Below are 25,780 nucleotides of genomic sequence, written 5' to 3'. Positions count from 1 at the left end.
ATTTTTAAAACTTAGAAATGTGAATCCTATGGGTTTCACATTACCACATTTTGGAGTAATCCTTAGCCTACCCACCCAATAAGGTGTTATTTATTTTTCCAGGAAAGTAATATTACGGGAAAAAATCTGTCATAACCTTTCTCTCACCCATCTCGTTCATCTTTCTCTCTCGTCCAAACCCAGCTTTCTCTCACTCATCTCTTACCAGACCCATCTCGCCCATCTCTCTCTCTCTAGTCCAGACCCAGCACTGCACTTCCGTCGACCACGCTGACGCCGCCTTCTGATCCACCACATCGTTGCCGGACTATCCTCTGTCTCCACCACCAGTGTATGATTCCTTTTTTCTCTCACTAATGTATTGAGCCCATTAGCATCTAAGCTCTGATCATCGTGGTCAACAGCTTGTCGTAGTGGAGCTCTCGAACAAAGATGAGCGCCACCAGCTCTTTGTTTGCTCCGGCACCAATTAGCTCCAGACTTGGATGCCGACAGAAGTACTTCCTGATTCAAACTGTGTTGGATGATTCTTCCTGATTGCTGTCGATTTGGGTTCCGCCTTCGTGAGAGACACTGCTGCCGATTTTAACTGGGCTTGAGAATCCGCTGGAGTGGACAATCGCCGCCGCAAACTTTTCCTCCATAGGCGTCACCATCGAGTCCATTATGAGCGGCGTTTGAAGCGCCTTGTTCGGCTAGACTGTTGCGCTTAAGTGGAGCTGTGGTTCCGGTAGAGTAGCAACGATGGAGATTGTGGCGGAAATAACCGCAAATCTCATCGAAATCATTTAAAATATTTTATACTTTTTAAAACATTAGTGCTAATTGTAATTCATTTAAAAAATATGTTTTTTTTTTAATTCACAACATTCTCATGCACAACCAAACATGGTAATGTAATATTTCTAGGAATTTGAGAAAAATTTATGCATGGAACCAAACACAATAATATATTATTCTTGAAAATTATATTACCCTCAATCACTTTCCCGGAAATATGATTTACACTGATTACTGCGTACCAAACGCTCCCATAGGGAAATATATTAAAAAACATATGGGAATATAATACAATAAATAATATATTTTTAAAGTTAAATTATTTAAATACCAGATTTAAAAATTATTAAAAGTAAATAATAATTTAAATGTTTTATTTACTATTAGTAAATTTTTTTACATTAATTTTCTTTTTACGATAGGTAAATATATTTTTGTCTACATAAATAAAGACTTTGTTCATTTTATTGATTCGAGTTTTGCTATGATAAAAAGCTCTCAGAAACAGATACGTCTAACTTTTTTGTTACAGTAAAAGCACTCACATAAAGTCACATCTCAACTCGAATCAGCGAACTAAATTGGCCCAAAAATGTTTTATCGTATAAATTATTTTTTATCAATTGAAATGAAATATTTACACAATAAACAACTCTTTATTTTAAATATCTTAAAATTTTTCATTTACTTAATTTAATTTCTAAAAGGGACCTTCTCTGGTACATAAACATACCGGTAAGTCAGTTTTATCTCCGTCAGATCTGCATAAATCGCGTACAAGTTAAAAAGTACGCATATCCAACGATTAGAAAAACATGACTTATCGATACACCAGACATACTTAATAATCTCCTTTTTCTACGATCACTATTTAGTACGATTTCCGTAAAGTATGTTTGTCAAATAGGTCCGTAATGATTTGTGAGTTAGATTTATTAAGGAAAGTTCACAGCATGAGTGTTCATCAAATCCTACAATCCATTTTATTTTAAGGCATGTTTGGTTCATGCGTTTAAATAAGTGATTCTTGATTTTGACATTTGAAATTCAAATTTTTTGTGAGAGAAAAATATTGTAGTAAAATTAAAACAATGAGTTTAAACGCATGAAAAAAATGAGCCCTTAAATGAAAGTACATGATTTATCATGGTTTTATAGAGGTCAATTATTTATGTCATTATAAATAATTGGGTGTTATTGTGACGTTTTGGTCGAAATGACCCCTCCCTTTTTTTAAGTCCTTTCTTTTATTTCTTGTTTTTACCATAAAATTTATTTATTTTTTCATTTTGATCCTTTTTTACTTTTTTATATTTTTGTCTTGAATTCTATTTATTTTTAGTTTTGATTCTCTTTACCCTAAAACTTATTTATTTTTTCATTTTAGTCTTTTTTGACCCTTCTTTACTTTTACCCGAAAACTTATATTCTTTTGTTATGGTTCCTTTTGCCCTAAAACATATTTTATTTCTTAATTTTAAACCTTTGTTGACTATTTTTTACTTGAAATTTCATTTTTTTATTGTTTTGGTTATATTTATCCTACAACTTATTTGTTTTTTTTTATTTTGGTCATGTTCTAACCTTTTTTTAGGGTAAATTGCACGAATGGTCCCAAAACGAACTACAAATATTTAAAAGGGTGCAATGTAGTTATTTCCGTCAGATGCCTCTAAAAAGTAACGGCATAATAACCTAAAATGGTGATATTATGGTCCCTTACTTCTTTATGAAGTGGTTTTTTAGTCTCCAATCGACTTTAATAGATTAGGATTTGGTCCCTATTTTTTGACAGCATTTAACGAAAAGAATGACATTGCACCATTTTAAATAGTTAGGGCTCGTTTCGTAAAAAAAAAAGTTTGGGGACCAAACTGTCACATTTTGACAAGTTTGGAGACCATTGGTGCTAATTACCCTTTTAATTTTTCTGAAATTTTATTTAATTTTTCGTTTTGGTTTTTACCTTAAAACTTATTTATTTCTTAATTTTAGCCATTTTTTATTTTTTTCTCTAAAAGAACTTAGGGTCTGTTTGGTAACGTTTTCCAAATGATTTTGTTTTCAATACAAAAGTAAACATGAGATTGTTTTGAGAATCATTATAGAACGGATTCTGAAATTACGATTGGTTGGTTTTTTAAGAGACTATTTTGAGTGTAATAAAAAAGTGAAATCGTGTTTGGTTATAATTATTAATTAATATATTATAATATTGTTGACAAGTACTAGAAAATTAAAACATAAAAGGGAAAACAACTTTCAACCATTTTCTAATTCATTCACAAAAATCATTCTCACTATTTTTGTTTCCGTTTTTATTTTCAAGACATTTGCTAAACAAGCACGGTTTGCATACCGTTTTCATTTTCATGTCTCAAAAGACGTGTAAAAACATTTTAAAAAATAAGCAAAAATCAATTCTAAACGCACACTTAGGTTTTTTCGTTTTTTTTTCTTTAAAACTTATTTATTTTTTTATTTTAGTTCTTTTTGACTTTTTATTTTTATTTTTTTCCTAATATTTAATTTTTTCATTTTTAGTTCTTTTTGCCCCAAAACTTATTTATTTTTTCATTTTTGTCCTTTTCTTACCTTTTTTTGTCCTAAAGTTTCATTTTATCCCTCTTTATTCTTTTTGCCCTAAAACTTATTTATTTATCTATTCTCGTCATTTTTAACTCCTATTTTATTTTTGCTCTAAAACTTTTTTCCCCTTTTTTGTTCCCTCCAAACTTTTTATTTCTTCATTTTAATTCTTTTTAACTTTTTATTTTTTGTTCCAGGGACTGGTCAGCTATAAGGCAATTCTATGGAAACCCCTTTGTAATTTTGTGAAAACTTTATTCTTTTTATTATTTTTCTTTTGTGGGATTTTATATTCAGATTTTGTATTCTTTTGATAACACGTTAATTAAAACTTAATACACAAATTACTCCCCACGTGCATTGCATGTGCAGTTCAACTGATATATGTATAAAGGAAAAATAAGACAAATTTCCCTTGGAGTATATGTGTTTAGATTTTTATTCTTTACTCTTAATTAAATTTTTTTAGTCAGATAATTATATTAGTCAAAAAGATATTAATTAAGAGTAAAAGATAAAAATCAAGACCCATGCAGTCTAGGAGTAAGTTCTATAATTTTCTCATATATAATTGAGACTTAACACTATTCTTTTCACAACTCAAATTCTATTACTACAATACTTTCTCTTACAAAACTTTAAATTTCACATTTTGACTGTAATGTTGAAACAAACACTCTCTTAATATTATATGGCCAACAATAGCCCTGGCCCAAGTCCAACCAGTTTTAAGTTTTAATAGTACCCAACCCTTCATTATAGATTATTGTCAAGGATTTATATATTAGGTTAGATTTAGTATTAAAAACTTGAATTGTTTGAAGTGTTGTGTTGAATTACATTTTGTGGAACTATTTAATTTTAAGTTATATTATGTTTATATTTAATTTTGTAATTAATTTTAGAAAAAATGAGACAAATATTTCTTAGAGTGTATGAGTATGAATTTTTACCCATTACTTTTGATTAATATCTTTTTTAGTTAAATAATATATTAGTCAAAAGGGTATTAATCAAGAGTAAGGGGTAAAAACTAAACCCCCTCACTTTAAGAGTAAGTTCAACGATTTTCTTTTAGTTTTATGAGAATATTGAATAAAGAAGGCGTACAAGAGTCAAGATCCAAAACACATGCCTAATCCGTAAATCTACATAATTCAATAAGTGAAATTCGTTGTTTTTCGGATTGGATGAATTTAAGGATGAAAATTTCGCCAAAATTTTAAAAATTTTGATGTATCAATATTTTTTCTACTAAATACTAGTTTTGGCAAAATAGTGAGAAAATATCAATAAACATCACTACAAAAATCAATGTCGGTAAGCTAAATGTAATTCGGGTGAAATTTCAGGAAATATCCAAAAAAATTTCAAAAAATTTCGGTTAAAGAGAGTTTCGAACATTTATTTATTTATTTATTTTTATATAGTGGGAAGAAATAAACAAATCTATATGTGGCATGTTCTTATATTTAGCATTTTTTAAATAACATGTCATAACCAATATTATTTGAATCAAGATGAGATTCTGATTGAACTTTTTTTTTTTTTTTTTACAAGATAATGTTTGAAACTTATAAAACTTCTTTTTGATTTTGAAAAATCTTATATGCATTTAGTTTTTTTTATGTAAAACCTCTTTATTTATGTGTCTTTTTAATATTTATGTTGTTTTAAAACATTAGAAATATGTTTTAATGTAAATTTTTATAAATTTTATAAATTTTATGATATTTTTATTGATATTAATATATTTTTTAAAATTTTTATACCGATATTTTGTTTATTTAATAAGATATAAAAAGATAAATAATATATGGCCTGTTTATTTCACCGATTCGAATTTTGTTACAGTAAAAAGCTATCAAAAACAGTCATATTTAATTTTTTTACTATAATAAAAAATTCTCATATAAAATTATATCTTAACTCAAATTATAAACTCGAATCAACGAAGAAAACATGCCTATATATATTTTGCTGAAAAGATAAATAACATATTTATTTCAACTCAGAAGGCCGCCGAACGAAAGTGTAGTCCGGGACCTAAAGGCGACAAAATTCAAATTGGCGCAGGAACCCTCCAAAACCCTTTTTCCATTTCATTCCTACTTCCTAGGGTTTTAGCCTTTTTCGGACACCGAGTGAGAAAAATTCGCTCTCGTCTCGTTTATTATCCTTCGAAATCCCAAAAATGGAGCGCACACTCCCATGAACCCGTTCTCTCTCAAAACCCCACCACCGCTTCCTCCTCCTCCAACAATGGCCTTCTCCTCCGGTCTCCGCTTCTCCTCCCTCCTCCGCTGCCGCCTCTCCTCTCCCCTCTCCTCCGCTCAATCCTTCAGGCTCCGCCAGAACCTGCCGGAGTTCCGCTTTCTCTCCGCCGCCCCTCGCTCTCGCTCCCGGATTCCCCGCCCCGTGAAGGCCAGGCGGAGGGACGAGCTTGCGAATGGAGGCGGCGGCGAAGGAGAGAATGGGAACGGCAGCGTTCTGGTGAAGGATGGGGGCGGAAGCGACGGCAGGGTTGTCGCCGCCGAGCTCCACAAGGAGGCGACCGAGGCGTACATGGCGTATGCCATGTCGGTCCTGCTAGGCCGCGCCTTGCCGGATGTCCGCGACGGCTTGAAGCCCGTGCACCGAAGGATACTGTGAGTGGTTTTCTTCTTGGTTTGTGTTGTGAAAAAAGAATTGTTTTTTCAGGGTTTCTAAATGAATGAAAGAAAAATGTAGTTATCTGCTTGATTGTTTGAGGAAGTTTTGAACTTTCTGCCATTGTTTTTTTTCCCTCTTTCCATTTAGTATAAGGATTTATGTTGGTTTTTCAGTTTGTATCTCTTTGCATGCCTCTGTTATGTGTTTGGTTTCTAAGAAATTTCAGCGGAAAGCATAAATACAAAAGAAAAAAAGAATTTTGGATTTTGAGAGTTGGAATTTGGTGTAGCAAAATAAAATATCTGTTGAATGGACCATGATACTGCACTTGACATTTGTTTATCTTGGAGTTGCCATAGATGAATGAAGGAAAGAGGAATTATCTATTGGACATTTGGACTGTTTGCAGAGGTCTTGAACGTATTCAAAGTTGCTACTGATTTATTAGTTAGTTCTTTTTTTTATTTTTTATTTTTTTTAACGCACTGGAGTGATTTTTGTTGGCTTATTTTATGCCTGTATGATGAGCCCACAACCGGTTTGATCTCCAAGAACTTTGAGCGCACGTTAGGAGAAAAAATGTGTCACATATAAGTTTTTGTGGTGTGGAATATTACGAAACAGAGCAGGGATTCGCTAACGAAAAGGTTAGACGTTTGTTTAACAGCATGCTTGGAAAGAAGGAAGGAAAAAGAAGAAAGTAAAGTGTTATGTTTTCTTTCTTCTCAAACTGGGAAGCTTGTTGCCCATTATATAATGGTGTGGAAACTTTGCAAATCTTTTTTTGAGAAAAGTTGAAGTGTGCTTTATTTATATAATTTTTATGGTCTGCACATTGTGTGGAAAGCTTTACTATGAACGTTTGATGTGGTCTCTCAACATTCACTTACTGTAGATCCTCATACACTCTTGTAAGTTATGTTAACTGTTAATCATAGTATGTGCTAGTGAAGCATTGTCGCCTTTCTAGACAGGTTCTAAACTCTTTTTTTTTTTCTTTCAATAACTGCTACTGTAAATTTTTCAACATGTTTTTATTGACATTTGGAACATGAAGTCATTTTATACATGTGTGTCCTTTGACTTTTGCTTCTATATGTTTTTGTAGATAATGTAGTCATGTTATACACGCTCCTTTGACATTTGCTTTTAGTTCTTTCTGTAGAAATGTACGTTCAACTGTTATGGATGGAATTACTAATGTGTGATAGGATCTTTCTTGACCTACAGATACGCAATGCATGAATTGGGCCTTTCATCAAAAAAACCATTCAAGAAATGTGCCAGAGTTGTTGGAGAGGTTAATAATCATTGATACTCTGTTTCATTTGCGTAAACATCGACATTCTCTGTTTTTACAAAAAGGCGCTATAGTGTTTTATCTATCTTCTTCTGCATTATAATTTATAAGCTAACGAGTATTATGCTCCAACGTAGGTTTTAGGTAAATTTCATCCACATGGAGACAGTGCTGTCTATGATTCCTTAGTGCGAATGGCTCAGGTAATTTTTGGTATATAAAATATTTATTTAGATGGAGATTTATTGTTAAGCAGGGAAAACCTCATGTTTGTGTGAGACTAGAGCGAACCAAAAATGTAAGGAAAGAAGAAGAAACTGACTGATGTAGGACCTGCAGAAGTTAAAATATATATACAGAGAAAGGTAGAGAAGAAAAGAGAGTAAATGCCACAGTATATGTGCGTGCGTACATGTGTGTGTGTATATTGAAGAGGCCCTTGGGGAAGCTAGATTGATCAACTTTCGCTCAAAGCTTATCTGCAATGCCAAAACTTTTCTTTCTTTCTTATGAGAAAACTTCCTTTTGTTGATAATGAAATCAAGTACAAGACAAGGAATCTTCATAAGCAAGAAGTCTAAAATAAACTAGTCTTAAAGGCATGCCTTTCACGTTGAGGCTTCATTTTTCACTGCCTTAGTGCCTTGATTATGCAATTTTAATCCTCGCCTTAAAGGCTCTATTAGTCAAGGCCCACAAAGAAGCAGAAAACCTCGCCGGACAAATCCATAAACTCCAGATCCTTCTCTTCTTCTTCACTAGTCCTAGGATTTCTTTTCCATCTAGATGGTCCAAACTCCAAAGTAGTGAAACCACCATAATCTTCAATAGAGCTCTAGCTATTCTGTTAGAACCAAAGCCTACTGGTTTCTCCAGCATCAAAAAAATTAATTTTCACATATCATACTAGGAAGGAGAAATATTTAATAGGGGGGACCTTATCACAAGTGTCTAACTTTCCATAAAAGACCAGCCAAGTAAACACCTTTATCCTAGAAGGAACACAGTCTTCAACGGGGACAAGTATTTATGAAAGAGAATTCATCCTTTGTACCCCTATCACTAGTATCTAATATTCAAAACACGAACAAGAATTTTACAATTCTGCAAGGCCAAAACTGTTATTTAAATTTATCCGAAAAACTCCAAGAAGCAACTCCATACCCTAAAAGCCAAAAGTATTTTACAACCATGCCAATCAAGCATTATTTCATGACTGAGTTTTGTTTATGATTAACGTCATTTGATTCCAGCTGCATTCACTTAATTTGGAACTTTTGAATTGAAATACAATTTATGATGGAAGCGCAATGCATCTAATAAAGGCTTATTTTACAACGGTGATGTGTTATGTAGGTTTTGTTTTTTATTTTTATTTTCAACCATGGAGTTTTTCATTTGGATGGTCAATTGTCGAGTTGTTCTCTTGGGTGTGCGTGCATTATGTATTTTGCAGAGATAGCGTATATTAGAGCTTTTTATGTGCGAGTATTTGCACATTCTTTTTCTTGTGTGTGTATCCTCCTGATGTCATTCTTCCCATACAAATATATGCATTATTTCTCCTTAACTTACAATGTAAACTTCTAGTAAATGCTATTAATTGGTTCAGGTTAGCTGGTAGCTTTCTTGATGATGCTTAAAAATCTATTACTTTCGTATAGTTTTTAATTAGATGCCATTTTACTTACCCAGGATTTCTCCTTACGATTCCCACTAATCCAAGGGCATGGCAATTTTGGTTCTATCGATGCTGATCCTCCTGCTGCGATGCGTTATACAGAGTGTAGATTAGATGTATGGTCGATATTTATGTTCCTTCTTGCTGTAAATTTTTTACTCCACCCACCACACGCACACTGTATGTGCTCCCTTTTGATGGTAATGGCTTTCAGTAATAGTCGTTTGTGCTTTATTTTTGCAGCCACTGGCAGAAGCAACATTACTGGCGGATTTAGAACTAGATACAGTCAGTCCCGTTTCTTACAATATAATTCATATGAAGCTATTTTTTCCTGTCGCCATTTTCCTTGAATGACTTATATTCTATAGGTTGATTTTGCTCCAAATTTTGATAATTCACAAAAAGAACCATCACTTCTTCCTGCCCGTCTACCAACTTTACTGTTGAATGGTTCTTCTGGGATTGCGGTAATTTTAGAATTGATTTTCAACAGTTGGTTCTATTTTCTCTTCTCCTTAGAATTGGCTATCTTATTTGGTTAAAATAATATCAGGTTGGCATGGCAACCAATATTCCTCCTCACAATCTTGGGGAGTTAGTTGATGTGCTCTGTGTCTTGATTCGGAACCCAGAAGCTACAGTAAGAACCGGAATCTTCTTACTATTGTATGATACTATGATTGAAGAACTAGAATCTTCTTACTATTATATGATACTATGATTAAATAACAGTCAAATTACTATTCATCAGTAAAAATTGTTACTATGTTTGGTAGGTGTTGATTAGAAATGATTAATAAATAGTTGCATCAAGTTTTCCTTTCCCATAAAAAATCATGAAGAAAATGTGGTTTTGGTGATCATATATTTTTCATTCTATTTTTTCGCCAAATACATAAAATCAAAAGAGGTAGCCATTTACTCAATTGCGGCATTACATGGAAGAATTCTTTTCTTTTGGATAAGAAACACAAGTTTATTAGGTTACTAGGTAGAAGCATAAGAAATACCCATCTGTTCTGGCAGATTTACCTTGTTTTCTGCACTATTTCAAGATCTCTCTTGGAACAAAGACCATATTTCACACATCCATCAACAACTTCTGCAGTGTTTTATCCTGTACTCGTGATACTATTCATCCCAATATAGACATATTTCAAAACATTCACAGGCACACACCATGAACACTTCTTACAGAAATTAATTCCCTTGATTTATGAAATTTACGGAAGGAAAAGATGCCCAGGTTTTCACAAGTGAAATTCAATCAGTAGCCAGAATAAAATATAATGCAATTCCAAGTAGGAAAGAGAATGCTCACTATGTAGCTGGTCAACAAGTTCTTCATCCTTTTCTCTACATTTTGCCTTTTGAATTCTCACATTTGATTTAACTTTGCGGTAGCTGCAAGAATTGTTGGAGTACATGCCTGGACCTGATTTTCCAACTGGTGGTCTGATCATGGGCAACATTGGGTAAGTTAGTAGTTGTTACTACTTCGCAGATATGCACACAATTGTAAGAAGTTGGGCACTTCCTTTTGAATGTTCTCAACCTGGTATTCATGGAGGCGTTGATAAGTCATTTGTATTATAATGTAACTTGAAAAGTTTGTAATAAAGGCTACATTGAAACTGGTTATGGGTAGTTCTCTCTTATGTATCATTTACACGCTTGCAATGAACAATTGGAGGCACAAAGCAAAACCAAAATGGGTTGACTACTGTTTCTGGTTATTGTGGAAAACTTCCATCAGATATGTTCAGTTTGCAAAGAGAGAGAGAAACAGAAATAAAGTGTCTGGGAAGCTTTTGGATATATTTATAAATATTTATATGAAATACAAGTGACTAAGAAAATGAGGTGAAATAACTCTAAATAAGACACATGTTTGAATTTGCATGATCAGAACCCCATGTAGGTGTTATGCGCATGGTATTAAGCATCCTTCCTGTTGCAATTGTTTTTTTTTTTTTCCTATTTCTTTTGGGGTCATGCTTTTGAAGATTGATACTTGCATAAGGAAGTAGACAATTATTTCTCGTAGAGAATTTGAACCAGTTTTCTATATTTAGTTTTGAATAAGTTTCTCTTTGTTACTTTTTAATTATTTTTCTTTGCCTTGCTTCCTCTTTATGCTTGTGATTCCATAAGCATCTTAGAGGCATACCGAACTGGGAGAGGACGTATTGTAGTCAGAGGCAAAACTGATGTGGAATTGCTTGATTCAAAAACAAAGAGAACTGCAATAATCATAAATGAGGTGACTGCTCGTTTCTCTCTCTCTCTCTCTCTCTCTGTTTGTCTGCTTTAGCATTGGATATCAACGTATATGGTTAAATTTTTAGTGAAGTAATTAACTATTTTGTTCTCGTGAATGAAACAGATCCCTTACCAGACCAATAAATCCGCTCTTGTGGAAAAGATAGCTGAACTTGTGGAGAATAAGGTAATATGATGCAAAAGATAGCTGAATTTGCTGATGGTGAACCAGACTTATTTTTAGCTTGTTGATTTGATGGCTTTTGTAGATTTGACAGTGCTCAACACTGCTAGTTGAGTTTTTCTGGGACTTGCAATTGTAGGGTCCTGCAGTTGCTCAAGTTTTGAATTTGAACCCGCTAAGTGGTTTTTGGGAGATTTCTGGGGTATTAAAAAAAATTATAGAACTAATAAACTCTGACTCCTTCGTTTTAAATAGAAACAAAAAACAAAAATAAAAAAAACTTGTGTAAACTACACGATATTGTCTTCTTTTTCATCCTCTCAGTTTGTTAGAGACAGAGATTCTTTAAAACTCTTTTACCAGTCAAGGGTCCAAAACAATGCAGATCTTGAGGCTTATGTTTGACAGATAGAACAATTTGTATAATCGGATTTGTTAGTTTGATTTGTATGTGCCATAGTTCTGTTGTTCTTTTATCTGTCTGCACCAATAAGGAAATCGTTATTGTTGAAATCGATTATTTTATTTTATTTTATTTTTTGGGCTTAACTCAGTGGTCGGGCGATGGGAGTGAATCATGTGATTTTGGTTAATTATTTGGAGATCCGTATGCTCCAATAAAAAAGGGTGATCTACAATTCATAAGACTTCAGTACTTTACGTAATTGATTCCTTTCTGTTTTGTGTCTGGTTAGTATTGGAGCGATTCTTTTTATGCTTAGTTTCAATAATGGGAGCTGAGAGTGGCTCTTTAATTTTTATCAATGAAACAGAAATTACAATGTGCAATAAGGATAGCAAGTTGTCTTCCAAAGGAACAAAAAGAACAACAAAAAGTTGGACATGCTATGTTATACCATTCCAATTATTATGTGTATTTATGTTTTCTGCTAAATTCTGCTCAGAAATTGACCTTTGGTTTGGACATGGTATTTTGTCATGTAAATTCACTAATTTTTTTAGATGGTTATGTTGTGCTGTTTATTTAACCATTTTTATTTATTTTAAAAAAACAGAGTATCGATGGCATAAGTGATATTAGGGATGAAAGCGATCGCTCTGGAATGCGCATAGTCATTGAGGTGCGTGGAATACTTGGTGTTGTTGCTATGTTATGTGTTAAAGTATAAAACTATTATTGGCCCACCTCCTAAAAGCTTAAGCTTTTAGGATGGATTGGTAAACTAACATGGTATCAGAGCAGGAGGTCCTGAGTTCAAACTCCTGTAATTGCACTCTTTATTCCCATTTAAATTGTCATCATGTGTTGGGTCTTTAATATATCTCGGGCTTAAATATTCACGTGTTGGGCTTTCCAATTAATTTACCCACACGATTGCCCATTGTCCAGCCCACACGTGAGGGGGAGTGTTAAAGTATAAAACTATTGTTGGCCCACCTCCTAAAAGCTTAAGCTTTTGGGATGGATTGGTAAACTAACATTATGCATGCTTCATAATGTAGGAAATAGATGTTTAAGCAAGTCATATACCATTAAAATTTTTAATTTATATTTTCTTTCAGCTCAAACGCGGATCAGACCATTCAATTGTTCTAAACAATCTCTTCCGGCTCACATCTCTTCAATCTAGTTTCAGCTGTAACATGGTGGGGTGAGTAATTTCTTTTTGACCACTTCAAATATGAGTAGAATTTGGGTAATTGTCCTTTTGTTGCAGTAGAATATTGGCTGTGGATAATCTATAATAAAACTCAGTTGTAATCTATTCTTAAAAAAAGGAAAAACACTTGTAAAGTTGTACTCCTTATCTATATAATATCTGTCCTTTACATCATGTTTCATTCTTTGAACATCTCTAGTTCATCTCTTAAGACAGTTGAGATTTGATGTATTTAGGGTGCTTAGGAAACACATTGGCGGGATATTTTTGATAAACCAGTGCAAGTTTTCTAATTGGCAGTTAATAGCAAATTAAAATAAATCTAAACTAGGACGGTTGGCTTCAATGGGAATAAAATTTGTAGTGAAATCAAGACGAAGGTCCAATTAGAAAATAATGTGTCTGTCTTTTATACATTCACAAAATCATTTAAAATAGAAGAATAAAAGATATATTGTTTCAATAATAAACTTATCTCTGGAATTACATAGATTAGTTTCATTTTAAGTTAGTTTAAGTTCTTCTAAAGTAATTGTATGACTATTGATATCATATGTTGCTCTTTTTGATACAAGGGGAGGGGGGAATGCCAACTCGAACCCTCAACCTATGGTTGGGGTGGAGGGGCTTATAACCAATTGGGCTGCCCTCATTTGTCCATATCATATGTTGCTCTTGTTGTATAGTTCTTACCATTATTGTTTTGCTGCTTTTGTTTTTATTTTTATTTTTTGTGGCGTGGGAAAAGTACTGTGCACTTATTATGTGCTCTTTAAGTATGGGATATTACGAACATTACTCATTCCATGGTAAGAGAAGGTCGAATCATTCCTGAAATCATACGGCCACACTAATTTTTACTCTTCAGGTAAGGAATATGTAAACAAAAGAATGGACAAGATTCAAAATAGTTATTCTTCGCATTCTCATTCCGTTTTATCAGATTCGTTATTAGAGCGATGAAGATGTTATTAGAAACTTGTGGAAAGGGCAATGTCTATTACAATGCTAAAGTTATAGCTATGCTAATAAACCACCCAAAGTGGTGTATGTTTTTCTTCTCTTTCCCTTTTTCATTTGGTTGTTTTCTGTAATATGTTTTACTCAATACCTGAGTGATACTAACAACCTTTACTTTCCTGCATGCGGAATGCATTTAATACTTTTTTTGATTTTTTTTTGAATGGTTTATCTTTTACAGTATCCTCAATGGACAGCCAAAACAAATGGGTCTGAAGGAATTGCTTGAGGTGACTACTTACCTATCCTTCCTCTATCTGTATGCATGTCTGTGTGTAGAGGTCTCAAAATGCGTTCTTGTGGTGGTCATTTACACGTTTGTTTTTTTTTTTTTGTTTTTTTGCTTTTTATAGTTATGATGAATTTTTGTACTTGGGCAGGGCAATTGAGTTCTAGTATGACATGCTCAAATGCAATAGCGATACAGCTTTTTGGTGTTGCTCGTGTCTATGTATTAATAATATTCAACTGAAGCAAAGCACAAAAAAAGTGAAAAAAGAGGAACCGGTTTTATTGTAAAAAGGGTTTTCCTCAACTGCAAAAGAAAGTAGAGTTAATTATAAAAGGATTATGCCTTATCATTTTAACCACCAAATAGTCTTTAATCGGTCATGGGTTTTCATACTATTAACTAATTGAAGGACCATGGGTGCGTTTGGAATTGGTTTCAAAAGGATTTTATTTTCAATAAAAAGTAAAAAATGAGATTGTTTTGAAAATCATTTTGGGACCGATTATGAAATTGCGTTTGGTTGGTTTTTTAAGAGATTGTTTTGAGTATAATAAAAAAGTGAAATCATGTTTATTAATTAATATATTATAATATTGTTGATAAGTACTAAAAAATGAAAACAACTTTCAACTGTTTTCTAATTCCTTCACAAAAAACATTCTCACTGTTTTCGTTTTCAAAACATTTGCTAAACAAACTTCGTTTCATTTTCATTTTCATTTTTTGCTTCTTGAAATACGTGAAAACCGTTATGTTTAGCACAATATTTTTGCTTCTTTCACCTTGTTATGTCTATATTTTTGACAGTATCCATCAGCTGGTAAATATTCCCTATTTTCGACCTCAACATAAGTTTTCTGTTTGACTATCCTGAGAAAGGAATTTAAAACGAGGTTTGCAGTTCATGGAAATAGCTTGGAAGGGTTGTTTATGATTGCAGTGGAACCTTTATTTTGAGCTATGACTTTGAAGTTCCATAATACGTGAAACTTGAAGATCCCTTCAATTTGGCTGATTGCGGGTATTGGCAGTCAGCCACCTCTTCTTGTCCCTAAACTGATTGCAAAAACAAGTTGTGGGTTCTAAATCTGACAAAATTTGGTCCTTCACATAGTTACCATTTTTATAGATTCTGCTGCAGCAACTTGGACTGTATGAGAAACTTTATATAAATTATTTTCTATAGCAACATTTTTGCAATGTCTATGACAAGTTGGACCTTAAACTAAACTTTGTTTCTGTATAAAGATTTTTTTTTTAACAAGTTATAAAGACCTTGCTATAATAATTCTAAGCAACAACTTTCTCCAAGAAATATGTTTTAAAAAAAAAAATTGAAGGCTTTATATATCTTTGAATAATGATTTTCTTATTAATTTATTTTTTATTCTTTCCCCTCCCCCTTGGCATTGTGCCTTGCGTGATGTATGTTATGTAGGTCTACAAAACCCCAAACCCTATCTTGTTTCTGATTAGCAGGTTCTTTGGTTTTCTTGATGGCCTACTTGTCCTCTCAGCTTTCATGACCTATTCTTTCTAAATCAAAGTTCTGTTTCCTTCAAAAGAGGTGTAATGTATGCATAGCTCTTGATAAATGCTCAAAGAGTTTGCACTGCTGAGCACCAAAAGCTTTTTCTTGAACCATATGCTGCCTTATGACGTCACATGGATCTCATGTGGGTTTGACATTGAGTGCTACAGAGCCAAAAATTTTGGTGCTCAACATCACTTCGATAAATTGAACTAGCCATAACTTTTGGGAACAAAAGCCATGCATGCATTCTGCAATAGCTTCTATTTAGTACGTTGATTATGCCAGTGAAGTCGTTTTCAGAGACTTATCTTCTAAATTTATGCCATAAGAATTTGTTGACACAATTTACTAACCTTTGCTTTGCCTTGCCTGGAATGTCTAGCTTAGTAATTTTGTTTTTGGTTTCTTTTACATCAAGATTATAGCATGTCTTGGGTCTGATTAAGAAGCTCTTCTCAAATTATTTGCAGGCTTTCTTAAATTTCAGGTGCTCTGTTGTTGAAAGACGTGCTAGGTTTAAGCTTTTCCAAGCACAAGAAAGAAGACATATTGTTGAGGTATGTTAATATTAATGCAGTTTCTGGTTAAAACATCCTTCTATAGTAGTATGATAATATAGCATTTCGTAATATATTCTATTAAAATGTTACAGCAAGATCTTTTTGAACCAATGTGTGCGCTCATGGGTTTATTTTTTGTAATAGGGTTGAAGACACCCCCATGCTTTTTTAAAATGCTGTATTCCACTCTGTTTTTCAGGAATGCTGCACCTATTGCTCATGTTTTACAAATCATGTTCAAAACCTTGCTTTTGATGTGTATCTGTAATGTGACGCCGTATAATTTTTTCTAAAAGGTAAAATGCCCTTGAGTCCAATCAACATGGATTTTTATTTATTTATTTAATAAAAACAGATTTAAACTCACAAGTTTCTCCAAAAAAAAAAAAAAAAGGAATAACAAATTCTTAACCAAAAATTAAATAGAGATGCTTTCATTCGTGGCGATGGTAGTACACCCTTTCTTCATGGTGACGACAATAACAGTTCCCCCAACTCCACCAGATATATATATTTTTTTGCTTTCTGATATTTTTAATATTTTCTGGGTAGTTTTTTATTATTTTTTATAGCTTTAAAAGAATAGATGATCAAAAAGAAGGTTCAAATTGTCCTCTTATATTGCTGTTTTGATCAAAATACAGCAGAGGAGATATTTTTTTACACGATTTGTAAAAAACAATGAACAAGCGAAAATTGGGTGGAATGCAACATTCCGATATCCCTCTGTATCATTATAATTATATTGTTTGAACTATTCTCAGTAATAGTTAAGAGCTTAATGTATGTATGTGTGTGCTTATGTACTGTATGTATGTATATATATTTAGATATTCAGTTTCTACATCCTATAGTTTCCTACCGCAAAACAATTTGGTCCTTGGAAGTTGAAAATTATGGAATCGGTAGTAGTATGGGTTGGGGGTTGCTTTTATGAGTAAATCATTGATCTTGACATCGTTTGTTGTACTTAAAATACGTTTCATTTACTCATAGGGTATTGTTGTGGGGCTTGATAATTTGGACGGAGTGATTCGTATAATAAGAAAATCTTCAAGCAATGCCGTTGCATCAACTGGTTTGCAGAATGGTAAGCGTGCATTTAGATTTTTTCCTTTAAGTTGGACATCTTATTTTAGAAATTAATGTGGTGGTTGGTGGGTTCTAAACTTGCTCTCTTATTTGGATTTTGGCTATCTCAACAAATTGATTTTGTGTTTAGTGGGTTCTAAATGTTTGCTGGAATTATAGAGCACCTATAATGATACTAATATTTGCAGAAGTATAAAGTTTTTGTTTTTTTTTGTTTTTTGGGATAAGAATCAAAGGAACTTAAATAAAGTTTTGAGTACTTTGTATAATTCGTTATGTGATTACTTGTTGTTGTGGTAGTCATGCTTCCTATTTGAGTATGATCCTTGTTACAAAACTCTATGGCTACGATGGAATTTTTACAGATTGTGTTGATACTTGATAGTATCTTGAGAATAAAAGTTAGACGCTCATTTGTTTAATTGTTTAGAATGAGGTTTTGCTTTTGGGGAGAGTCGACAGATTAGGGTCTGGTCTATATCCTTAACAATGGCTATTGGCTGCCCTGTCTTCTTGCTTGTCTCTTGTTGTAGCAGAACTGATGATTTCCCCATAGAAAAAAAAAAGAAAAAAAAAATTAAGAATAGAAGTTGAACTGGGGAACCACAACCTTTTGTTTTTCTTTTCCTGTTTCTCAATTTAATTTTACAGCACAAAACCTTCAGAAGTTATGCTAATACAAGCTTGTATCGTTGAAATTGTATGTGTTGTTTTTTTTTCTAAAAAAAAAGACAGCTTGTAAAATATGTTTCAAACATCATCCAACCCTGGCATCCAGTTTAGAGCATTTCCTGGATTCCGAGAATGCCCCATATCCTGAAAACGAAGTATTGTGCTTTCCTCCTCCAGTTTTTTCTTTTCTTTTTCCCCCCTAGTAACTTACTGTGTGCTTGCTTATTTTAGAAAGTTATGTAGATTGTAAGTTTAAGTTTGGGTAACTTGTTTTCCTGTTTCTCAATGCAATTTCTTTATTTTCTGCAGAGTTCAATCTTTCTGAGAAACAAGCTGAAGCTATATTAGACATAAACCTAAGAAGACTTACCCTTCTTGAGGTACGCAATAGCTGTTCCTGGGGATATGTTTCTGTTTACTTGTTCCGATCCCCTGTATCATTGTTTGAACATAATGTTATCGTAAAGAGATTTTTCCCCCTTTTTACAGAGAAAAAAGTTTGTTGATGAAAGTGAATCATTGAGGGGGCAAATTTCTAAGTTAGAAGAACTCTTGGCAAGCAAGAAACATATATTAGAGGTACGTGCTATTAAAGAAATGAGAAACCCATCTAACATCAAGTGAACATGACAAAGACTCTTTTATGTGTCTAGGTGTTCCACATCGTAGTCTAAACGTATGGTTTGTTGGTATGGAAACTCAATGAGAACCGCTTTCATCTAACCTTTAATGCTATTGCTATCTCTTCCTTTTCTCTTTACTTTCTTTCTTCCTTTTTTTAGCCTTATCTATGTAATATACTTTATTTATTTAGTATCAAAAGAACTTATTTATAAGTCACCGTTTTATTTTATGTAAAGACCATCTATCTTATATGAAGGCAGGTTTGGCTTGTGTTACCTATATCAATGCGTTTTTATGTGTTTATAAATATTTGACGAAAGAGTATGTTGCATATATTTATTCAGTTCTTTAGTCTTTCTCAATTGTAATCTTACTTTTGTTTTCTTTGATGGAATCCTCTTCCGTCCTGAAACTTCTGTTGTAATTATTACTTTTAATTAATGAAGTTTCTCATTTCTTATAAAAAATGTTTATTTTTCTGTGATGAAACAAAGTCCTGACTTTGAATTATTCTTCTAATAAAATTTTAGGTAGTTGAAAAAGAAGCAATTGAGTTGAAGAACAAGTTTTCCAACCCGAGGCGGTCTTTGTTAGATGACACAGATGGTGGTCAACTTGAAGACATAGATGTTATTCCTAATGAAGAAATGCTGCTGGTACATGGGAAAAAAAAAATCAAATTCCATGGCTTTATATTTCATTTTTCTATAGGAAAAAAACTTTTTATATCTTCCTACGAATTTTGTCTTATCATTTCTAAGAACTAATATTTCTTCAAAATATCCTGCGTGCATGTTTTCAGGCCTTTAGTGAAAAAGGTTATGTTAAGCGGATGAAGCCTAACACCTTTAATCTTCAAACTCGTGGAACAATTGGTAAATCTGTAGGCAAATTGAGGGTAAATGATGCCATGTCAGACTTTATTGTTTGCCGAGCTCATGACCATGTTCTGTACTTCAGGTACTTTCAGTTTGCTTTTGATTTATTATACAAAGCCTTTATGCTATTCAATGGGAATGAACATTTTGGGGACTTGCTTTATATTACAGCACGTACGAGTTCTGGGTCTCGTGCTATGCTATGATTGCAAGGTTTTAGAGGTCTCTTGGCCATGTACTAGGAACTTACTGGAGGGGAATTTTTTGTCCATATAATTTACGCCTCTTCCTATTACTTTTATATGAAGTAAGAACTTTTTATTTTTGAATATCTTGTTCTTTTATATTTGACTGCATCTTTCTTTTGTTCCATTTTTGTAGTCTTGGTGATGTCACATTTAATGCAAAACGTTGGGCTTTTAAGATTTATGATAAATGGTTCTGATTTTTGAATTTTGGATTCAGAATATTTTATCAACTGGTGCCGTCCTAAGTAAAAATGACTTTGCGGGCCTCTGAGATTTTCCGATTTGTGTTGTGTTGAAGGGATATCTATAATGATCTGATATGATTCGATTTTTAGAAGTCCTTGGAAATCTATGTTATAAAGTGGGCTGAATTTTCCACCCATTTCCACAACGAGCTTTTTAATATTTGAAATGAATGTAGGAATTTCTTAAAAAAATAACTCAATGTACGTAATCTCAGGATTTGCTGCTAGTCTAATGTTTAACTGTTTTCACGCAAAAGTGTGGGTTTCGTCCATTTCCTATAAACAAAAATACAAAAAAAAGGATATAGAAGGAAGTTTGTGCATCGATGCTTACTCTGTATAGAATAATCCGCTTCCTGGTCTTGGCAATTGCCACTCTTGTTGTTGCACTAATACGTTACATCCTGTTCCAGTTTTAAGATTGTCAACCTGGCTTAACTTATTGGGTCAAATCTTTATTGTAGTTTGTCGGAAAATCAGGAATTAGTTGCCGCAGTAGATAGGTTTTATTATTTTTATGTTTTATCAAATAAAATTTGAATTCTGAAATTTGAATTTGTAGTGTAGGGTAAGGTAGTTTCACATTTTGTTCTGATCTCCTATTTATCTTCTGTTTTCCCGTCTATGAATTTCAATGAAGGAAAAAACTTTTCCTTCAAAAGTCTTCAGGTTTTATAGCTTTCCTTTTCATAGTTATCTTTGTATATGGATCTTTATCAAAGTTGTTTTTGCAGTGATAAGGGAACAGTATACTCAGCTCGTGCGTATAAAATTCCAGAATGCACTAGAACAGCTGCTGGTACGCCACTGGTTCAGGTATTGAGTATTGACCTGTTGTTACGCTCTTTTCTTCAGTACTTCTTGTTAACTATTACTATAGTTTTTACTTACCACCTTTTTCTGGAAGCAGATCTTATCTTTGTCTGATGGTGAGAGAATTACATCAGTTATTCCTGTCAGTGAGTTTTCTGGAGATCAGTTTTTATTGATGCTTACAGCGAATGGATATATCAAGAAAGTATCCTTGAGTTCTTTTTCGTCAATCAGGTCGACAGGAATCATAGCAATTCAATTGGTTTGTCCTGTTTCCTGCCTTACTCTTGGCTTCTTTTTCGCATGCAAGGTTCTTATTTAGCTCACCATTAACTGGATAGGTTCCCGGTGATGAGCTAAAATGGGTTCGCTGTTGCTCAAACGATGATGTTGTTGCAATGGCTTCACAAAATGGAATGGTCATTCTAACATCCTGTGATAAAGTAAGTCCCTTTATGTTTATTCGTATGTTGCTCCCAAGCATGCATTTAGGATGGTCTGCAATTAGAGGCTAGAGCATTTCTCTCTCTCCCCTTTTTTTTGGGTTATTTGGGGTGCTTACTATCATAATTGCTTCCTCAAAAAAAAAAAAAAAAGATTTTTACCGTTAAAGATCCACATTGAAATCAGGGAACGATTTCTTTTCTTTTCTTTTGTTGTTTTGTTTTGTTTTTTTTTTTTTTTCTTTTTGTTTGTTTTTTTTTAGTTGATCTATGACTGATATAGATACCTTAACTATGAGTTAGAGTTTGATAACCTGGAGTTCCGTTATATTGTAAGGTTGCCGGTCTCTGTCAATGTTAATAACAAATATATATATATATATATTATAAAAGAAACAGGGATCTTTATTGATCGTAAAAATAAAGAACAGGGAGAAGAGAGGAAGAGTTTTCCTCACGCAACCCGGTACCAAGATTACAAAGGAAAATAAAAAATTGACAAAATCAAAAGCTGAACCAGAAAACAGAATGGAGATTAATAACAAATATATTATGGAAGCATCATTCCTAAAGCAATTAATGTAAAGTGGCCATGGTTTCTATCATTTGTTAAAAAAGCTATGACGAGTTACTTTAGGACATAATATGCTACTTCAGACAAGGAGCAGCTTCTCTTAAATATATTGATTTGGTTTGAAAAAATTTTATAAGGGACAGTAACTGGTGTTCAGAACTAGAGTGTATTGGGAATCATCAGCTCAGGGTTTAACCCACAGTGGCATATTGTTTGTAATGTGGTTTGCTGCAATTTATTCAAGGACCTTATCCATGCTTACAAGGTTGTAATTCCTCACTATTATATTGTCTTTAACAGATACGAACACAAGGCAGAAATACAAGGGGTGCCGTGGCCATGCGACTTAAAGCAGGGGATAAGATGGCGAGTGTGGACATCATACCTGGAGCAATGCGCAAAGACTTTGATAGGGTGTCAGGTCCCCCGAGCAAGTAAACTTTCCAACAATTTTTTTATTATTTGATGTTTTTGTAACTTAGGGGCAAAAAAAAAAAAAAAAAAAAAAAAAGGAAAGAAAAAAAAAAAAGAAAAAATGTTAGCAGCATAACAGACTTGTAAATGCTTTACGAAATAACTTTTGAGTTAGCAATACCTCAACTTGCCTGACCAAATCCGTCACATAGACTATTTAAATTGAAGCGCTGGTGTTTCATCCATTTGATGTGCACCTAATTTTTTGGGAAGAAAGAGAGAAACAAAAACCACATGTATTGATTGCATCTGTTTATATGTCTCTTTTGCTACTCATTTTTTGTATTGGATTGCTTCAAAGTCAACCTGACAAAAAAATAAACCAAACATGCCCGTTACAATCATGTAGCTATGATGTGAAGGTTTCTAGTCGAGGATGGAAGTGGTTGAGGATAATTTGAAAGGCTTAGTGAGATGGTTTGGCTGATGCGATGAGTACTTATACATACACCGGTTACAAAAAGTTTGGGTAGAATGTATAGTAAACTTGGTAAGCTAAAGATAACTTTGCTCACCACGGGTTATGGCATGATAATTTAAGATGTATAAGATATGACGTTAGTGTTGATTAGAAAGGACTGAATGTTGTAGAGGGATTTATTCGGCTGTAGTTGAAATTGACATTTAGCTCATCCGAGCTAATTTTGTTTCAGTAAGCAGTTCCCATGATTCTATGATTCATAATCCCATATTTGCATTTGTTATTATTTCCACACTACCAGAGGCGTAAATGGCCCGTGGTTGTTATTCATATCGGAAAGTGGATATGGAAAGCGGGTTCCCTTAAGCAGCTTTCGTTCAAAACCTCTGAACAGAGTGGGTCTGATAGGATACAAGGTATTAATCTCTGCTAGATACGAATTTTTCAATTTGAGACGTGTAACCAATTTTGTTACCCTGTATTGATGGTTTCTCTGCAATTTTTTTTTTTTTTTTGGTTGGGCTAAAGATGGTTTCTTCTCTGCTTTGTTTTCCAGTTTGCTGCAGAGGATCGCTTGGCAGCAGTTTTTGTGGTTGGGTTTTCGTTGGCAGGTAATCTTACTCTTTCTTCAGCGACAATATTATGCGTTGATAAGCTCCATTCTTATTTTATTTAGTTTTTAAATGACAGGGGATGGTGAAAGTGATGAACAAGTGGTTTTAGTGAGCCAAAGTGGTACAGTCAACAGAATTAAGGTGCGGGATGTCTCCATACAGTCCCGCTACGCAAGGTATTGAATTCAACCTAGTTATTTCTTTTATTTGGCTTCATGCAAGTTTGTCATCGTTGTCGTCATCGTTTTTTTTCCCCTTGAAAGTTGAAAATATAGGAGAAATTGCAGTGGGTGGCGTTTTCAATCATCCACCTTCATTATGGCCAAATATTTTGAAAATTAGGAAATGGCCGATTTCAAATTCTATATTTTCTACAATTCCGATTTCTCCCTTCATTGTCAGACCAATCCTCCATCGCACTGTGAGGTGGTTGTGGTCTTTTGCCCAGTCATTCTGAGAATAGGGCAGTGGCTAGGTGGTTCTGAGAAAGTTTGTACAGAATGAATTTCTTGCTACACTCTCTGTTCCACTTCGAGTTTTCATGTATGTCTTCTTCTCTTGTGCTGCTTTGGTGAAAAACCCTCAGTTGATGCCCTCCAGGACACGTTTCGTGGTCTAGGCTGCAATGATACTTTATACAATTTAACTTTTGGTGTTGAAGTTGCTAATTTATACCCGAATGCTCCTTTTATTTTGTTTTTGCATCAACAAACAGCAACCTCTTGGCTTCTCATTGCTATTGGGGTTATTAGTTATTACGCATATTGACAATTTAGTCCTTTTAACATTTTTCTCTCTTTTTGAGAAATTACTACTTTCTAAGTACATTTTTTTTTGGCTGTTTTACTCTGAAGACTTAAAATTAATGATGGATCTTTGAAGTTTAACGGAGGTAATCATGTTTCTATGCTTAAAACTTTAGCCCTTGGAAATGAAGACATTTTGCACTTAATGCAACTAATTAGGAAAAATTTCAAGTTATCACGAGATAGACATTTGATTATCCGTTGAATTTAAACAATCCTTTGTTAATTTTAGAGTTACGGATTAAAAGTGTAAATAAGAAAAAGAAGAGCCAAATTGTCACTAGCTAATAGTTTGGGAGCAACACCACCAAAAACTGTTGTTATAATGACTTCTGTACTTATATTCAGTAAACATTTTCTTTTTAGGGGAGTTATTCTCATGAGGCTGGACTATGCCGGGAAGATTCAGTCAGCTTCACTTATCTCAGCAACAGATTCTCAAGCCGAGGAAGAAGTTAGCTCTGCGGTTTCTGGCTAGGTTGCCGGTCAACTTCCTTTTTGTTGTGCAGTAAATTATTCTGGCTTCTCTGCTGTGAAATTTGTCCGCCAGATCACTTGATGTAAATGGCCCCAAAAGAGGTAAATCATGTTTGTAAAAGTTGAAATGATGATAGCAGAGCAAAATGATGTACAGATGATTATTCCCGAGTTTGGAGACCGTTACGCTGAATGTCATTTTCATCTCCGTGTTTTTGTGCTCTATTAATCACTCTTTACAAATTCTGCATTGCTAATTTCACCATGAAAGCCGATTGTGGTGGCTTGTGAAGCGGATGGGGAAACAGTTTGATTCTGTAAGTTGCAATGGTGGGATTGTGGTACATTCTAGCGAACCAAGTAGTTGGAGGGGAAAACAAATCGAAAAGAAGTATTGATATAATTGTAGAGATTTCCAAAGTGGGGATGTGATGGCATGTGAGATTGCAATCGAACCTATAAGTTTTGTAGGTTATAAAGAATCATTTTCGATTTACGTGTATTTTTTATGAGAGAAAATACTGTAGCGAACTACGAATTATAATTCAAATCAGGGAACGAATCTAGGTATCAAACGGGTGCGTGTTTGATTTATGTATTTGAAATTATGATTTTAATTATATTACAATATTTTTTTTCTCACAAAACATTTGAATAATGAAAGTTGTTGTCAATTAGTTCTCACAAAATTTGAATTCAGAATTAAAATCATTGATTTAAACGTTTGATCAAAATAGGCAATTAGATTTGGTGTTTTCTTGAACCACATCAGAAAACGTCAATTATTCTCCTCTGCCTGGTTTGGCTCCCACGGTCCCCATGGAATTCTAGAAAATGCTCAAACCCCTCATCTATGATTGGTCCTTGGTCAAATTTAAGGTGGACTAATGAATAGTTCGACTATACTATTATCATTGCTTTAAATTAAGGGAAAAGGTTTGACTTTTATCTTTTATTTTTTATTAATATCTATTTAATTA

General features: G+C 33.6%; 1 protein-coding gene across 1 annotated transcript; it reads left to right on the top strand.

Moving 5' to 3' along the window:
- Positions 1 to 5,416: 5,416 nt before the first annotated feature.
- On the top strand, positions 5,417 to 25,309 carry LOC21403158 (DNA gyrase subunit A, chloroplastic/mitochondrial). Its single transcript, XM_024170455.1, has 27 exons — positions 5,417 to 6,017; positions 7,252 to 7,321; positions 7,459 to 7,524; positions 9,017 to 9,118; positions 9,246 to 9,290; positions 9,374 to 9,472; positions 9,559 to 9,645; positions 10,410 to 10,480; positions 11,160 to 11,268; positions 11,392 to 11,454; positions 12,468 to 12,533; positions 12,976 to 13,064; positions 14,275 to 14,323; positions 16,330 to 16,416; positions 17,416 to 17,509; positions 18,493 to 18,563; positions 18,673 to 18,762; positions 19,338 to 19,463; positions 19,610 to 19,767; positions 20,913 to 20,994; positions 21,089 to 21,253; positions 21,333 to 21,434; positions 22,309 to 22,442; positions 23,205 to 23,319; positions 23,460 to 23,514; positions 23,594 to 23,693; positions 24,690 to 25,309. Exons 1-27 carry the CDS (start codon positions 5,581 to 5,583, stop codon positions 24,799 to 24,801), a joined length of 2,844 nt encoding a protein of 947 aa, XP_024026223.1. The 5' UTR covers positions 5,417 to 5,580; the 3' UTR covers positions 24,802 to 25,309.
- The last annotated feature ends 471 nt before the right edge of the window (positions 25,310 to 25,780 follow it).

Source organism: Morus notabilis, unplaced genomic scaffold (genome assembly GCF_000414095.1).
Source record: "Morus notabilis unplaced genomic scaffold, ASM41409v2 Scaffold1333, whole genome shotgun sequence".
Lineage (NCBI taxonomy): Eukaryota > Viridiplantae > Streptophyta > Magnoliopsida > Rosales > Moraceae > Morus > Morus notabilis.
The sequence above is the reverse complement of the archived record's forward strand: the minus strand, read 5'-3'. Positions and strand labels throughout refer to the sequence as shown.

Excerpts from the sequence above, each read along its gene's own strand:
- LOC21403158 (XM_024170455.1), top strand. The coding sequence starts at position 5,581 with ATGAACCCGTTCTCTCTCAAAACCCCACCACCGCTTCCTCCTCCTCCA. Across the intron at positions 6,018-7,251 it reads CCCGTGCACCGAAGGATACT|ATACGCAATGCATGAATTGG; the intron begins GTGAGTGGTTTT and ends CTTGACCTACAG. Across the intron at positions 11,455-12,467 it reads CTGAACTTGTGGAGAATAAG|AGTATCGATGGCATAAGTGA; the intron begins GTAATATGATGC and ends TTAAAAAAACAG.